The sequence below is a fragment of the Macrobrachium nipponense genome, chromosome 32 (genome assembly GCF_015104395.2).
Source record: "Macrobrachium nipponense isolate FS-2020 chromosome 32, ASM1510439v2, whole genome shotgun sequence".
Lineage (NCBI taxonomy): Eukaryota > Metazoa > Arthropoda > Malacostraca > Decapoda > Palaemonidae > Macrobrachium > Macrobrachium nipponense.
The window spans coordinates 68713545-68732033 of record NC_061094.1 but is presented as its reverse complement, the minus strand read 5'-3'; the positions used below and the strand labels follow the sequence as shown (position 1 = coordinate 68732033).

At 37.3% G+C, this 18489-nt stretch overlaps 1 protein-coding gene across 1 annotated transcript in view; it reads left to right on the top strand.

Annotated features, from left to right (window-relative positions):
* Positions 1 to 18489, top strand: part of LOC135207458 (putative neural-cadherin 2) — a 1036792-nt gene that overhangs the window by 954320 nt on the left and 63983 nt on the right. Inside the window, 3 exon segments of the mRNA XM_064239182.1 lie at positions 6374 to 6511; positions 12196 to 12335; positions 12337 to 13847. Of these exon segments, the coding sequence (XP_064095252.1) occupies positions 6374 to 6511; positions 12196 to 12335; positions 12337 to 13847 (1789 nt within the window).

Genomic DNA, 18489 nt, shown 5'->3' with positions numbered 1-18489 from the left:
AAGGCACTCTCTCTCTTTTTTTTCTCTCTCTCTCTCTCTAAGTCGACATCACTTGAAGACTAAAAGCAGTAAAGATCTCTCTCTCTCTCTCTCTCTCTCTCTCTCTCTCTCTCTCTCTCTCTCTCAAATTCAACATCACTTGAAGACAAGAGAGAGAGTAGCCTAAAAAAGGTGTCTTGAGAGAGAGAGAGAGAGAGAGAGAGAGAGAGAGAGAGAGAGAGAGAGAGAGACAGACAGACAGAGAGAGAGAGACAAAAAAACTTTCTTCTCCGTTCACGTTTTCTAAGAATATGTACACATATGTTTTCTTATAAAAAAAAATGGCCCTTCCACATATTTATTTATGGAAATGGGCATCCCATATGGTCTACATTTAAAGATGCTGGAATCCAGATTCCCTTGGGAATGTTGTTTTGAATTCCAAATAGAGGAATGATTGTTATTCCTCGCGTACGTAGGTCGAGAAGACGCAGTTCCCTAGGTTTCAGGGAATTTGAAATATAAAACGCATACGTCTGTATTTACTTAAACAAAACGATGCTGTAGTTAAATTTTGTATGGTCCCCCCCCCCCCAACCCCTTCGCCCCTTCAACCACTTGAGTTTATGTCAAAAGAGAATGAAATTCCTGGAAAAATGGTCGTCGATTCAAAGTATACCCATTTTGTGCTTGCGTTTAGAATTTCACAAGATTATATATATTATACACACCACACTACACACACAAACACACACACACACACACACACATATATATATATATATATATATATATATATATATATATATATATATATATATATATATATATATTTATATGCATGTATGTATGTATATGTGTATATATTCGTATATATTTATATTATATATATATATATATATATATATATATATATATATATATATATAGTATATATATATATATATATATATAGTATATATATAGCCCCACACACAAGTTATAAGTGGTTAAATAAATATTTCATTACTCTCCCATTCTCGGAGAATTTACATTGAATATTGTTACAGTATTATATTTCATTCAGAATTTGCACTTCATATTATTACAGTAATATAATGTATTAGCACTATATATTCCGTTTGATTATCTCGAAGCAGAAATCATTAAGTATCACAAAATAAATACAATTGTACGTTTCGTATCAATACAGGATTATGTACCATTGAATATATATTCTTTTTTATTATCTGGTAGCGGAATTCATCGAGAGAGGTGTATGAGAAAAAAAAATACTTTTTTTTTCTCATAATGACGTATTTCGGACGTCCAAACGTCCTATCGTCCTCAATTATTATTATTATTATACTTTCTCGCGCCAGGCTTTTCTGTATTACATTACATGAGACGCTTGTGGGAAGGAGAAGTATGCCTCTCAAATGCTCAAGAGGACGTGACCAATTAAAAATAGATGCACCCTGGTCCACTTCTCGAAAATGGAGTGTCGTTCCGGCCTTCAAACTTTCTCTTTTAGTAAAAAAAAAAAAAAAAAAAAAAAAAAAAAAAAAAAAAAGAAAAAAAAAAAAAAAAAAAAAAAAAAAAAAAAAACCTGCATTATTAATTTCTCGTTTCATTTTTGGTACGTGACGACCCCGTTTTCATTATAGTTTTCTTTTCTTGAGATCTAAAGGAAGTTTGTTCCTGTCCTTATATGTTTAAAAACGAATTATTAATATTTTATTCAGTCTTAATATCTGGTTTCATTTTTGGTACGTGACGACCCCGTTTTCATTATAGTTTTCTTTTATTGATATTTAAAGGAAATTTATTCCTGTCCTTATATATTTAAAAAGGAATTATTATTTTATTCAGTCTTATTACACAATGTTCCAGTTTTCCTTTTTTCGTACCTAAAGTTTATTCCTGTTCTTACATTTAAAAAGTACCCACTATTACTTTATTAGGTTTAAATACTAACAAGGTTTGTCAGTGGATGATTGTATTGTCTGCGTTTTTTCCTTTGCTTAAAAATTCAGCGTTGGACGAGATTTATTCATGCAATATTAAGCTGAATCAACCGAAATTTTGAAAAAAATGAAAAAAAAATCTCACGAAAGGAGTCTGCGGTGCCAATTCATGACAACGTTTCGTCCGTCTATTCCTTTGCAAGTCTTTTATCCTTTGCAAGTCTTTTCTCCTTTGCAAGTTTTTTATCCTTTGCAAGTCTTTTATCCTTTGCAAGTCTTTTATCCTTTGCAAGTCTTTTATCCTTTGCAAGTTTTTTATCCTTTGCAAGTCTTTTATCCTTTGCAAGTCTTTTATCCTTTGCAAGTCTTTTATCCTTTGCAAGTCATTGAAAGGAGTCTGCGGTGTAATTCATAACACAGTTTCGTCCGTCTGATCCTTTGCAAGTCTGTTACCCTTTGCAAGTCTTTTACCCTTTGCAAGTCTTTAAAAGGAGTCGGCGGTGTAATTCATAAAACAGTTTCGTCCGTCTGTTCCCTTGCAAGTCTTTTATCCTTTGCAAGTCTTAGAAGAGAGTCTGTGGTGTAATTCATGACACAATTTCATCCGTCTATTCCTTTGCAAGCCTTTTATTTTAGCTGTTTTCCTTTTGGATTAAGTGTGTCACGAGAAGACAGAACACGCCTCGGAGTCTTGCTCAGGCACGCTCCGCAAACAGCGCTGCCTGATGCAGTTTGCATCGACTTGAGGTATTGATGTCGTGTGTTAATTCCCAGAAGAAGGATGAGAGGAAACTCTCTCTCTCTCTCTCTCTCTCTCTCTCATTCTGCAGTTTTTTTTTAGGTTTTTCGAAGCCTATCCATATGGTCTCTCTCTCTCTCTCTCTCTCTCTCTCTCTCTCTCTCTCTCTCTCATTCTTCAGTTTTTGTAGGTTTTTCGAAGCCTATCATATGGTCTCTCTCTCTCTCTCTCTCTCTCTCTCTCTCTCTCTCTCTCTCTCTGTATATATTGCTTTTAACGAAAAACTATGCCTGAAAGTGTGTGTGTATATATATATATATATATATATATATATATATATATATATATATATATATATACAATGTAAATTACACTTAAATGAAAACTATAAAAACTACTATCTATATTTACGAAAAACATTCAAATCTATGCACAGCGTGGATAGATTTTATATATTAAAACCGATCACTCGCAACATTTAACCACTTTCCATTTTCTGGTCAATCTTTATTTGAAAAAGGGGAGACTTAAAAAATAAAAAATAACAAAAATAAAAATCAGAATTAAATCTGAACTCTTTATTGGGAAGGGGAGAGAACATGATTTAATTTCCAAATCAGTTTTTGGGCGGGGGTTTCTCTCCTCCCGCTTTGACCAATCAGTGCAAAAGAAAAAAAAAATAAGTTCGGTCCGTTAAATTTTAGGTTTCAAAATTTTATTATTTTCATTTTTTTACGTCAGCAAACGCGAATCAAACTTTATTGTACTTAAATGCTTACTGTTTGTCTTAGTTTCGACTTAATGGATATTATCAAATGGAGGTTGGAATCGTCGAACGTTTTTTGTTTTTTTTTTCAAAAAAATGTCATTTCTTCTGTCTATAATCGTCAGAAAAATACATATCAAACGCTTAATCTTGCTTACTCTTCTGGAGATATTTCTGAACATGTATACGCACTCATACATACATACACACACACACACACACACACACACACACACACACATACACACATTATATATATATTATATATATATATATATATATATCTATATATAGATATATATATATTATATATATATATATCATATACATTTACAATTGGCATAGGTCATATTAAACTATTATAACAAAATGTTGATTTACACCATATTTTTTTTTATCCTAATGTTACGTTTAGCATTTATAATTTCAAGATGATATTCTTAAGAGGGTTTGAGACATCTGGAACATGGATGTGTTAAACATATAAGTGCCATTTTTTAACTAAACCTTGGGTGTACTTCGGTTAAGATGAGAAAAGATGAGAAATCCATAAAAGTATCTTGATGGTAAAAGCTACTGAAAGCCAATGGGGTGAAGAATTCCATGTATACAAGGATTTAAGTATTTTTTTCTTTTTTTATAAACTACGAAAACAGGCCTTAGAAATCATTGAAGTATCGAAATAATTAATTTTGTTGTGAGAACTTTTATTCACGCAGTTGTCACCTACCATATTCATAAATATAAGCACAAAGTAATTTGTTCAACTGAGTTACGGAAACAGGCCTTGGAAATCAGTTAAATAATGAACTGATTCATTGCGATATTAACATAATAATTCTAACAGACGTGATAAACGTTATTGTTATTAGTATTGCTCATTTGTCACCTGCGTTATTATTATTATTATTATTATTATTATTATTATTATTATTATTATTATTATTATTGCTTACAGAGGTCTTCTCCGTTACGAGCACAATTTTCATACAGTTGGCACCAATATTATTATTATTATTATTATTATTATTATTATTTTATTGCTATTCATCCCTGATTTCACAGAGTGCCCGGGACTTTATAGCACCCGACGGGGTTGGAGCAAGGGGTGAGGGGGGGGGCGGGGGGGGGGTGGGGGGGGGGGGGCAGACGACACCGGACTTTATAGGCACCTAGGGGGGGTGGGGGGGGGGTGGGGGTGGGGGGGGGTGGGGCAGACGACCCCATCCATTAATCATCTGGCGATAATGGCAGTCGGTTCAGCTCGGGTCATGTTGTTATGAGTTTTACTTTTTGACGGCGAGTGGAAAAAAAATTGAAAGTCTCTCCCCCACCCTCCCGCCTCCAAACTTCACCGATCATTTGTTTTGAATAATGAACATGCGACACCTGTTATGATTATCATGTGTAGTACGTCTCTCTCTCTCTCTCTCTCTCTCTCTCTCTCTCTCTCTCTCCACGTAGGAGGCGGTAGACAATCTCAGTATGACCCGTGAATATGCGTGCGATAGAACAGTTTTTTTTATTTAATAATTTTTATATACGTGAAATACACATAAATATTTGTCTTTATTGCTGTAATACGGGACAGAAGACATGTTAATGTATTGATGCATACGTGGAATATACATTTAAAGTTCTGTTTGTGTGTGTTTGTGTGTACAGAGTAAACTTGCGTGCTACGGAAGACGTATTTCCGTATGCGTAAAAACATGAACATTTCTGTGTATGTTTGAATGTATACCGTGAAGACATGTCTATGTATACGTGAAACATACATGACAATTTCTCTTTTTGTGCACCGTGAAGGCTTATGGATAGTTGAAATATACATGAAAACTTACTTAGTGTTTGTGTGTGTGTGTGTGTGTGTGTGTGTGTGTGTGTACCGTGAACTTGCTTGCGACGGGAGACGTATATGTATACGTGGAATGTGCATACATGAAATTTCTGTGCGTGTATGTGAAATGTATTTGTTGTCTACCTTTCCTCACTGACACGCAAACGATGACGTGTAATTGCCGTTATACGTTCATTTGTTCGGCCATTCGTAATATTCGCCATTACAGTCGGGGCCATTAATACAATCCATGAATAGTAAACAAATTATTCATTATTCATTCTCTTTGTCACGACATCACAAACTATTTGGGCCATTTTTTGTTTTTTCGTTTTTTCAGCCAGATAGAACATGATGGCTCACATATTGCTGTGACGGTGTATATATATTATAATAATATATATTTATATATGTATATATATGTATATCTATATATATTATACATACATTATTATATTATATATATTAATTATTAATAATATTATATATATTATATATATAACATATACATATACATACACATACACATATACATATGTATGTATGTATGTATGTAGTATTAGTATGTATGTATGTATGTATGTATGTATGTATGTATGTATATTGAGAGCTGGAAGTCTACAAAGTTGTTGATTAGTGTATTTTCGGGTCTGGTAGTCATACTAATATATTCATTATTCTTTAATATGAAACCGGCAATTAGTGAATGAAGCAAAGATCACGCAAGTAGTGTGAAAATATAAGTAATTATATATATATATATATATATATATATATATATATATATATATATATATATATATATATATATATATATATATATATATATATATATATATATACACACACACATATATATATATATATATATATATATATTATATATATATATATATATGCGATTACATAGGTAATACTTAGAATTACTTTTAAATCTATTTCATGCATAATAACAGTTTTTAAAACCTAACAATATAATATCAAGTTCTGACAGAGATTTGAACTCCCAAAAAATTTCAGATGTGGCACTAGACCTAGTCACTGCTAAATGAAGCATATCGAAGCCTAAACCTTCAATACGTTATTCCCAATTTCTCCTTCAGGTGCTGGCCGAGGACCCAGACAGAATAGACGAAGGGCGGCTCGTCTATAGCGTGGGGGGAGAGGGGGTCGATGATCACGACCCCAAGAAGGCCTTCTTCACGATCAACCCCCACTCGGGTGAACTCATATTGTTACGGGTAAGTCGAGGTTGACTTTTGTTGTTCTTGTGATAGGTCACTTCTCTACTTGTTGTTTTTTTTTATTTATTTATTTATTTATTTATTTATTTATTTTTGTTAGAGAAAATTGTTGAGGACTTTCGTCAGTGTCCGCACTTTTTCTCTCCGCCCTCAGATCTTGAAAACTACCGAGTTCCAGAGGGCTGCAAACTGGTATGTTGGTCATCCACCCTCCAATCATCAGACGCACCAAATTGCAGCCCTCTAGCCTCAGTAGTTTTTTTTGTTTATTTTATTCAAGGTTAAAGTTAGCCGTGATCTTGCGTCTGGCAACGCTATAAGAAAGTTCCATAGGCTGCGGTTTATAATATACGGCGTACAGAAAACTCGATTTTTATTTAACTTGTTTTACTTGAAATGTATTTTATACTTTTGTGTGTTTAGAATCACGGGGCATCCATTGATATTCCAAGCACCAGAATTTAAGCCCCCGTAGGGGATTAGTGTCATCAGTGCACCGTCATGTGGTGCACTGTAGGCATTACTTAAGGTTCTTTTGCAGCGTGCCTTCGGCCCCTAGCTGCCACCCCTTTCATTACATTTACTGTACCTCCTTTCATATTCTCTTTCTTCTATCTTATTTTCCACCCTCTCCTAACAGTTGATTTATAATGCAACTGCCTTGAGGTTTTCCCCCTATTACACCTTTCAGACCTTTTACCCTCAGCGCTGAATGACCTCATAGGTCCCAGTGCTTGGCCTTTGGCCTAAATACTGTATTCAATCAATCTTTGAAGAAAATATTAAGAGAGAAAGTTGACAAAGTAATCCCACCAAATCCCACGTAAGAGTTCCTTCACCAAAAGGGAGCCGATTACACTTGGTAAAGAATATTAGATTAGCAAGCTTATATAGCAGAGGCTCGTGATAGGAAATAATTAATGCTTTGAAATCAAATTGGCTTAATCTGCTTATCAGCCTTATCATCCCTGGCTTAACTTAATCATCTACGTGAGATTGGAATGTCAGTATAGCAGTAATATAGCAAATTTAAGGGATGGTGAACGCCAAAGGTTGAATGAATTTGTTAGACATTTATATTATTTTTCTCTATGACTACCTTTCTCTTAGGAGAACCTCGTAGAATCATCGTTACTTTTTGTAAGCAGAAAAAAATACATACTAATAAGAATCATTATATGATATTTGGTGTTGCTGAAATCATCATCATTTTACTATCTGAAATGAATATTTGATGACATTATTGATCATTGTAACTAATGGTAGCGGTAGGTGTTAGATGAAAAATAGGATTGCGTCAGAGATCTTAAGCTAAGTTTCTCTCCCAACTAGAGCAGATTATCATATATCATCCGTATATCATACTGTAACAGAAGGCCATACCATGCTTATATAATACTGTGACATAGGGCCGTATCATGCTTATAACATATTGTGACATAGAGCCGTATCATGCTTATACTGTGACATAGGGCCGTATCATGATTATAACATACTGTGACATAGGGCCATACCATGCTTATATAATACTGTGACATAGAGACTTACCATGCTTATATCATACCGTGACATAGAGAGAGATCATGCTTATAGCATACTGTGACGTAAAGAGATATCATGCTTATATCATACTATGTCATAGAGACATACCATGGTTATATGATACATGTTTATATAATACTTTGACATAGAGACATACCATGCTTATAGCATACTGTGACATAGAGACAGACCATTCTTGTATCTTACTGTGACACTGTAGACACTCATCGGGCAGCAATTCTCGTTGGCTCGTAAAACCAGCTCTCCCGAAAAAGGAACCCAACCATACCCCTCATTTCCCCTGATGAATATCGCCATTAACATGTAAGGAAACATTGTCATAAAATCTCCACATTAACCTCACTCAGAGGCGTGTGTCAGACCCAAGTACCGCATTGTGGAGGATAATAAGGGAAAATCCTCGGAAGTATTGCATCACCGCCCCCCCCCTCAAAGGATAGTTTGACTTCATAGCTGGTTTTATAGGCCCTATGCGACAGATGCCTGGTGCTCATTGACGAACCGAATCGTATCGTCTGGGCTTCATTGTCCTCTAGAAAATCCCGCAATATATATTTTTACGTTTCGTTGCAGGATTTATTCTCTTCGTTGCAGGATTTATTCTATCCGTTGCAGGATTTATTCTCCCACATAAAGCTGTCAAGGGTAACTAGGTCTCGTAGCGTCTGTAACACTTGAAGTGGTTTATCGTTTTCATCTTTTATATTTTCTATTCTCTAGTGGAGAGAGAGAGAGAGAGAGAGAGAGAGAGAGATTCGCGATATCATTCTGCCAGCAAAACTAAGCGTCTCCTTAGGAATTGAAGCTTTAAAACATTGTCTTTTCCACTTAGCATTTATATAAGTGCATAAGAACAGTTATGTGCAAATCATGTAGAATTGTTTATTAATATTATTTTGTTTTTGTCTGTGAAGGAAGCCAGATACCTCCACAGCATTGTTAGTACATGTCTTAGTTCGCAATAATTGGGATTTTTTTATATATAAATGTAATTTAGGTGAATATGTAATTTAGGCGAATATAAGTATTTACATACAGATATTTGGAGCTGTAGAACTCGGTTCATAATAGAATGGCGAAAATGAGAAAAATATATGCAATGACTAAGTTGCAAATGATAAAGTATGGGTCTACAGTCAGAGAGAGAGAGAGAGAGAGAGGAGAGAGAGAGAGAAAAATACTTGCAATGACAAAGTTGTAAATGATAAAGTATGGGTCTACAGTCAGAGAGAGAGAAAAGGAGAGGTATTGATAAAAGTTAAATGTGGTCTACAGTCAGAGAAAAAGAGAGAGAGAGGAGAGAGGCGAAAATGAGAAAAATATATGCAATGACAAAGTTGTAAATGATAAAGTATGGGTCTACAGTCAGAGAGAGAGAGAGAGAGAGAGAGAGAGAGAGAGAGAGAAGAAAATTTATCCAATGACAAAGTTGCAAATGATAAAGTATGAAGTCTACAGTCAAACAAAGAGAGAGAGAGAGAGAGAGAGAGAGAGAGAGAGAGAGAGAGAGAGAGAGGCAAAAATGAGAAAAATATATGCAATGACAAAGTTGCAATTGATAAAGTATGGTGTCTACAGTCAAACAGAGAGAGAGAGAGAGAGAGAGAGAGAGAGAGAGAGAGAGAGATTAACAAGGTGTCACATAATTTACAGTCAAAATGTTGAATTACACGAGACTCCATGAATTTTTAAAGATAAGTACGTTTCATGGCTGCCTGAAATGATAGTCGTATCAAGGCCATGATGTCAGCTGCGTCACATCCCCTGAAAGGAATAACTTCCTTTCAGTTAAGTAAATCTATTACATTATATATTTTCACTGAAATGCACAAGTGACGTGACGGTCCTTTTAAAAGGGGAAATTATTAGATCTTACCACTTCATAGTGTATTGGGTAGCAGTTTTACGATGGGTTGTATAGGATAGTGTATGTAACGCTGGGTAATAATGCCTAATTCTGTGTCGGTGCCATCCTCTCTCTCTCTCTCTCTCTCTCTCTCTCTCTCTCTCTCTCTCTCTCTCTCTCTCTCTTAATGTAGTGCCATATGAGACATTTATAATTGAATATTAAAGATCTCTCTCTCTCTCTCTCTCTCTCTCTCTCTCTCTCTCTCTCTCTCTCTCTCTCACGGTAGAGCCAAAAGAGACATTTATAATTGAATATTACAGATTCTCTCTCTCTCTCTCTCCTCTCTCTCTCTCTCTCTCTCTCTCTCTCTCTTCTCTCTCTCTCTTTTAAGGTAGTGTCATAAGAGACTTTTATACTACAGAGTTTTAGTCCTTTTATCGCTGTCCAATAACAAAAATGTAATTTTTTCATGAATTCTGAACCTGATCCTCTTCAGCTGAGTGTTTGTGTATGTCATTGGATACTGAATGTTTTAGAAAAATAAATAAATAAAAAATGAAAAATTAACAGAAATCTCGATACATCAGTTGGTTTGAAAATCGCTACTGATTCTTTCATCAAAAAAAAAAAAAAAAAAAAAAATCTCAATGCATCAATAGGTTTGAAAATTACTACTGAATCTTTCATATAAAAGAAAAAAAAAAGGCAGAAATCCCAATACATCAGTAACTTTGAAAATCGCCAGAATTCAGTCGTGAACAATCGGGGAATGTAAATCCGTTCGATTTCGGCCTGAATACAAGGATTGCGAGGCCCTGCTGAATGGAAGTCCCTTTACTGATGAACCGATTCAGCACCAAAGCTTTGATTGATGTACGAAGATTAAAATAGCTCTGGGTAATAATGTTTGCCCATATTGAAATTTAAGGGACGTATCGAGGACTGCGTTGTTCCCGTTCAACGCAAGGTTTGTACAGCGTTGCAAATTGAGAAGAATCCTCCTGATACTTTTTAACTATGATCTACATAACCCCATTCATTTCACGGCAATTAAATGCTTTTGTCGTCTTAGCGTGATTATGGTCAGTATATCTTAGTTTAACCAGACCACTGAGCTGATTGACAGCTCTCCTATGGCTGGCCGGATGGGTTAGATTTTTGTTGACAGAGTTAGGAACCAATTGGTTACTAAAGCCCCGTCCACACGGTTGAACTTTGCCCGTCAGACTTCGTTCGATGTGACGTCATAAGCGGAGAATCGTGGACGGGGCTTTAGCAACGCGACCTGCACCTTGTTGTGGAATCCGAACTACATTACATACAGAAATTAATTTCCAATCACCAGAGATAAATTCCTGTGATTCTGCATTGGCGGCAGCGGGGTGCGATTTCGGTCTACCAGATTGCTACGTGAGCTGCAACCCACTCGTCCAATAGGGAACTTGAGGCGTGATTAAATTCAACCGTGTATCCGGGGAAGAATATAGGACCCCGCTCCTTCTCTCTGTCCTAGCATTAACCCTTTGATGTCTTAAAGTATTATTAAAGATTTACCATTTCCCAACTTAAAGAGGATAATTGTAGCTACCTTGAAGTAGGAACGTATCAGTTATGCCGTTTCCCAACGAAAATAGAATTATCGTGGCTTCCTTGAAGTTATGAACATAGAGCTGGAAATATCTATGGAAAATTATTGAATAACCCACCGTGCACTGGAGGATCAGGTAACTGGACCACAGAGGAAGGATTTCACCTTACTTGATAAAAGACTTTTGTTAGACCAGACAGGCCAGTGGAAACAAACATCTATGAAGAATGTGAATAAGAGATCAAAGTTGAGGTTGCAATTTTTGTCTAGGTTTTTGCTTACCAGGAGTTCAGCTTTTATGCATTTTTTTGTTACTTTGGTCTGATGTACAACAAATTGAAGTTAGTTGTATCAGCCTAGTGAATGAAATAGCATAGACATCTGCTCAAACTATAAACATTAACTTTGCATGAAGACTGCTCAGTTATAGCTGTGCAGTGATGCCTGCACAGTCGGCCTGTTCAGGCAAAACTGAACCCTTGCCTGCACAGGCATAACTGAATTTTAATGGGTTCAGTTTTGCCTGCACAGGCCGACTGTTAAGGCATAACTGCGCAGGCATAACCAAGCATTAGTGCCGGCCATGATACTGGTTTTCAGTTAAAGAAATTACAGTTAATGTTCTATTCTAAATACGATTGCATCGTAATCCATTACAGAGATTATTCTTTTCTCTTGCAGGCACTTGACAGAGACCCACCCTCAGGCAGAGATAAATGGGAGATTCGAGTCCAGGTACGGGATGGTCAACGCGTGCCCTCCTCACTGGCAGCCGCCAGCGCAAGAAGGCCAAAAGTATCCTTTAGATCAGTACCCTACAAAGAGTGATTCTAGGGATAGCCCGTCTCGACGGCCCCCTACGTCTCAGGAGAGTTTAGAGCAGCGCTGGGGATTCAGAAAGTCCTTAGAGCAGCATGGAAAGGCCCCTCTCCGCCAAGAAATGCAGAGTGACCAACCTCTCCCCAGCCCAGTGGGTCATTCTAGAATTGGCAGTTCTGCTGTGTCGTTTTATGATGGACTGGAAACAGCAGATAGACTGATGAACTTGAGGAAATCTGAGAGGCAGTTCGCTGATAAAACTGATGGCTGGAGTGATAAAACTGATGGCTGGCATGATAAAACTGATGGCTGGCATGATAAAACTGGTAGCTGGAATGATCAAACTAATGGCTGGAGTGATAAAACTGATGGCTGGAGCAACAGAAAAGGTGATAACATGAGCAAAAGTAATAGTGAAACACACACTTCAAATCCAAAGAGAAATTCTAAAAAGAAGCTTTTCAGTCAGAGGAGACTGAAGGAAAGCGAAAAGAGAAGAAAGATGAGAGATAAGAGTCATCAAAATAAGATTGATTACCATGAAAGAGGACAGATGCAGGAAAACAAATTGAGAATATCCCAGAATGAAGAGAAGAGGCCCAAGAATCTCCGGTTGAGATTACCTTCTCACTCCCTGCTGAAATTCAAGCCTCCAAGACGTCCCAGAATATTGCCCAGGGGGTGGATAGAAGAAGAGGTGTCTCCAGGGAGTACCAAGAGCAATTTCAGCGGGAGATGGAAGGCCTTCAAACCTAGAAAATCCTCCAGAACTGTCAGGTTTCCCTGGAGAAAGAAACACCAGAAGGGGTCTCCTTCGAAACACAGACATGCCGCTGACCTGTACAGTGACCTCGTCAAGGTATCGTCACCTCCTAGCACTGACGTCATAACCGTGCCTGAAGAAAAATTTGGACAGCTCTTACAAGATAGTGGCAAAAAGCACATCAAGAGGCACCAAGAGTCTTATTACAAAAGTCATAACACTACCGATTTCATCTTGGGTTACTATCCCCTCAGAGAGTGTCCTTATATATTCAGCAGCCTCGCACTTAATTCAACAACGGAGCAAAACGGCTTTCTTGGAAGTCGCAGAACTACGCACAGAGATTGTGTAGACCGATATGCCGGTGGGAGTAACCACCAGATGCTTCCTCCTACAGCTCACATACAGGGTAAAGCCATGATTCCAGTCAGGCGACGCCACCGTCGGTATGTGAAGAGGTTTGCCCCTCTGGACAGTGGTGGATGTCAGGATTACGGAGACTTCTCCCTGGAAGACGAAGAGGAGGAGGAGGAGGAAGAGGACCTCTTTCCAGAGACCAGTAAAGCAAGAGACGCCCTTCCCGATCTGGCAGACGTCATTGCTGGTATCGGTGACGCAGGAGGGGGCGGGGGAGGGAGGGTCCACGTTGTCGAAACCGTTGTGACTGTCGTGGTGAAGGACGTCAACGACAACCCGCCGGTCTTTCCTAACTCGACCATATTCGGAGAGGTTCAGGAAAATGGACCCATAGGTAAGGGCAGCTCAAAGGGGTTCAGAAAATGGATCCATAGGTAAGTGCAGTTCAGGAGGTTCAGGAAAATGGACCCATAGATAAGTGCAGCTCAAAGGGGTTCAGGGAAATAGACCCATAGATAAGTGCAGCTCAAAGGGGTTCAGGAAAATGGATCCATAGATAAGTGCAGCTCAAAGGGGTTCAGGAAAATGGATCCATAGGTAGGTTCAGCTCAGAGAGGTTCAGGAAAATGACCCATAGGTAAGTGCAGCCCAAGGAGGTTCTTGGTATTCAGAAGAGTCCCTAGAACATTTGTTGTAATTCAGATGGGTTATATTTAGTTCAGTGGGTTCTTCCCTAGATAGTGACCCCCCCCCCAGGGGCTTTTGGGGGTCATTATCTTTATGTTAAATTTACAGTCTTTTGTTTATGCTTTTTTGACAGTCATCCCCGACGGGCTTGTTACTGAACACGCCGCAAAGGTGGATACATACCAGGTTAAAATGAAAACCCTTGGGGATCACTATCCAGGAAAGGTTCTTTAAATGCATATGTAATTATTATTTTTAATTAGCATGTAATATATGTTGTAGTCATTTATTATTCATTCTAGAGGTAAACCATACATTAATGCAGTTTTTTTGTCGCCTCAAGTATCGATGTGTTCATCCGTAATGGAGAAAAAGTATGAATGGTGATAATTTTTCTGTGAACCACACACACACACACACACACACACATAGATATCCGTACTCGTGAACGCATTAGGATCGACTAATGTATTTCCGGTTTATATTACATTGTTCGCGTTAAGTTAATTATATCAATATCTTTGTTCCAAATGAAGTACATCATCGCTAATTATGCCTCTCTCTCTCTCTCTCTCTCTCTCTCGTTTATTGCGTGCGTTCGTGTGTGTGATGAAAAAAAAGACTATATATATAATTACGCTGTACATGAGAATTATCTTAGGGGAGAGAAGAAGGGCCAAGAATTAAACAAATTTTTGCTAATTATTAATCTTGTTTTCAGTTTCGTCCGATCTTTCATATCGACTTTATTTTTTCCGCACGTTTTTATTGATGATACAAACACGTCTGTAGTCCCTTCGTGCTGTGTATTTAAGCCACGAATACAGTGACAAAAGCAGAGAGACTCGAAACCAGAAGAATTTTCGCGTCCCTTGTATGACTGCCATCTGAGGTCTGGAGCAATCCGAGTAAACATTCGGGAATTGGTGTTTGAAAGGAAATGAACATTCCAGTGTCCACTTCGACGTCAAAGCAAGAGTAGGTGGGGAGGAAATTGACTTTTTTTTTTTTTTTAGGTATTTCAATCTTTCTGAAGTGTTCAGTCTAGTTTTCTGTGGCGTTTAACTGTTGAGTTTGTGGTATTTTCGTGTAGACGGAGTAAGGGATGGATGGGGTAGTCCTGTTAAAATCTGAGCAAAAAAAAAAAAAAAAAAAAATCGTGTGCCTTGTTTTAAATTATATTCCTCCTTTTTTTTTTTTTTTTTTTTTTTTTTTTGGTCAGATATTAACAGGACTACCCCACCTCTTACTCCCTCGAGTGGTTCAGCTATTAAGTGAAAGCTTCATCAACATTATATTTCCTGTTTCATAATTGCCTGTTTAGTCTTCCGTAAAAGAAAACTATTGTGCCGGCTTTGTCTGTCCGCCCTCAGATCTTAAAAAAAACTACTGAGGCTAGAGGGTTGCAAAATGGCATGTTGATCATCCACCCTCTAGTCATGGAACATACCAAATTGCAGCTCTCTAGCCTCAGCACATTTTATTTGATTTAAGGTTAAAGTTAGCCATAGTCATGCGGCTGGCAACGCCATAGGACTGGCCAGCTGCGGGCCATTGCTGAAAGTTTCATGGGGTACGTCTCAGTTATCCCTGTACACAAAACTCGATTGCGCCTAAGAAACAAACCTCCGCGCATTTTGTTCTTGATTATTGTAGTCTCATATTTATTAATCCAATACCTGATATTATTACGTTAGATACATATGCCATGAATGGTATAAATTAGGCACAGCTATGTAGACGTTTTAACTTGCTTTATTACAACGTACTCGACAATTTGTATTTAAAAGCATTTGCTAGCAAAGCTCATTGTTTTTGCTACATTATAGTTTATAGTCAGTCATGGCTGACATGACTTAACAATAAAGGTATATTTTCTATTTAGGCCTATATTCGTATTGTTAGTATTGCATTCTTATGATTTTGTATTAAATATATGCGATGATAAGGGAAAAGTAGAGACTATGCATTGAACTGAATTCCATTGTTGATACACTTAAAAAACAAAGAATCACCCACAGGTAATGATAATTTGTTTAGATAATTCATGGAAAAAAAATTGAGGTTAGTGAAACAGTGCTTATTCAGATTATCGTAATGGAGTCATTAACTAACTTTTTCATTATGAAAATTAATAGTTTATAGTTGTATATTATTCCGTGGTCGCTTGTCACTCTGAACTGAAATTATTCCTTCGCTATCGTTTAGTAGAAGAATGTAGTTCATCATAGATTCTCTCCTTTTTTTGTATTACCTACTGAACCTGATATTCTAAGACTCATTCTGATTTTCGTGGTTGCTATAACCTTTTATAAGTAATGAAACGACCACATTCTATTAGAATTAGTTACCCCACTCACTTTTGGGCAGTCGTTTTCAGTGACCTCAAATCAAGCGCTTAAAGAAAATGTGACACTATATGTATGTATATTCGTGCTTAGCGTTTTTAGTTATTGTCATTAGATTATGCATACTATCTTGTTCAGAAAAGCAGCCCTCCCCTCCCCCCCACCACCAAAAATATCCTTGTGAAAAAATATCCTCAACTTAAGTTTATGTTTATTTAATATTTTATTTTGTAGAAGCGAATTTCTTTATGAATACTATAACTTAATATAGGTAGGAAGTTTCAGAGTATGAATACCAGTATTGCAGAGTTGTTACTTTTTTTTTTTTTCTCCCTAACTGTCCTTAGAGTGAGCCTAGCATCATTGTTGAGCTCCGTGGCAGGGGAACTAAAAATTCAGGAACAGTATTTGAGGGGGGAAATGACTCTTTTCCGCTGTTCCTTTGATGTCAGAGAGACCAACAAGGGGAAGCAAACGCTGTTTGTTGGTTTGCTAACGATTGATTCTGAGAAAACACGAAAACGAGAGAGAGAAAAAAAAAGCGGGAAAGACTGGCTCACTTGGTTTTGTTTTGCACAAACAAGAGTTCTCGTTACCTCTTTGCTGTAGTGTTTCCTTGGCCAGAATTTGTGCAGACTTTTCTGAAATGTCTGAGTTTTAATTAATCATATTTTCAGTTAACTACATGTGCTACAAAAGGGAGGCAATCTAATGTAGACCTATAAGAATACTACATGCGGTGAACTATATGTGCTACAAAAGGGAGGCAATCTAATGTAGGCCTACAAGACTACTACATACCGTATGTAAACATTCTCCTTTCTCTGCTGTTTATCGTAAATAAACTCTACTTATCATACCTAAATGTCAAAACTCAATTTATGCGTCTTCTTAACGAGGATAAAGATGATTTAATCGAGCAATGGCATTCAGTCCGTGTCATTCTTCCCAGTATATTTACATAACGACTCGAAAACCAGAGCGACCCGCGGTTGAGACGCCTCGGTGACACATTAGTATTCTGTTTGTTACCCCCCGATTAAGACGGTTCTTACTCGTTTAAGATAAGCTTCTGTTAAGAGATTTTTATTATTCTATTCTTGATTTTCGTGGGTTGAAGGAGTTGCTTTCTCCATCTTAGCTAAGATAAGTTCAGGTTCTTTTAGGCTCAGTGTGGACGTAGGCTTTTCCGCTAACGTCAGTATTGTAGATTGTAAGCCTGTGAAGAATTATCATTCGCTGCTTTATGTTTTTAAGTTGTTCTTGTGCTTTTGGGAGCATGATATTTCTCCAAGGGAAAGGAAACCTTTGTGAGGATCAGAAACTTCATTCGTCAGACCTCTGGAGCAATGAATTCAATGCACATTCTCTAGACTAAAACACCAGATATTCCATTGCGTCTTATTTCTTTTAATTAATATTTACGGCGTGTAACCACCAACCAGACGCTATTACGAGAGCCTCTAATGGATTCCTTCCTCATGAAATATGCTAATCGGGAGTAATTGCTTATTTTTGCAAGTTCAAACGGCGTAGGCAAAGGAGCTACTTGCTGCATTCTGGTTTGCTAAAAACTTGGCCCGAGATTTTCCTGCAGTAAGTTGGGCGGGCTCTCGTTGCAGGGAATCGGAATTGCTTGATGATTTTTGATGCGGAAGTGGACATTTTAACTGTCGACGCTTGATGTCAAAGTGAGGAGTTGGGGAGGAAGTGGAAACTTTCGTAATTGTTTTATAACCGTGAATTGTCTTCTAATGTTTTTACCGCGGACGGTTGCTTGTTGCGTTGCTATTGAGACACACACACACACACACACACACACACACACAGAGAGAATACTAAATTCTCTTAAGGTTTAGTAGTCTGGTTCTTTGTCTCTAGGCCTAGTGAGTGTTCATAGTAACCCTTTTTTCCATTATGTACTGCCCTATGTATTGCTTTCGTCTTTACTGTGTCATATATTTAGAATAATTTAACAATGGAGGAACTATTATATATAAT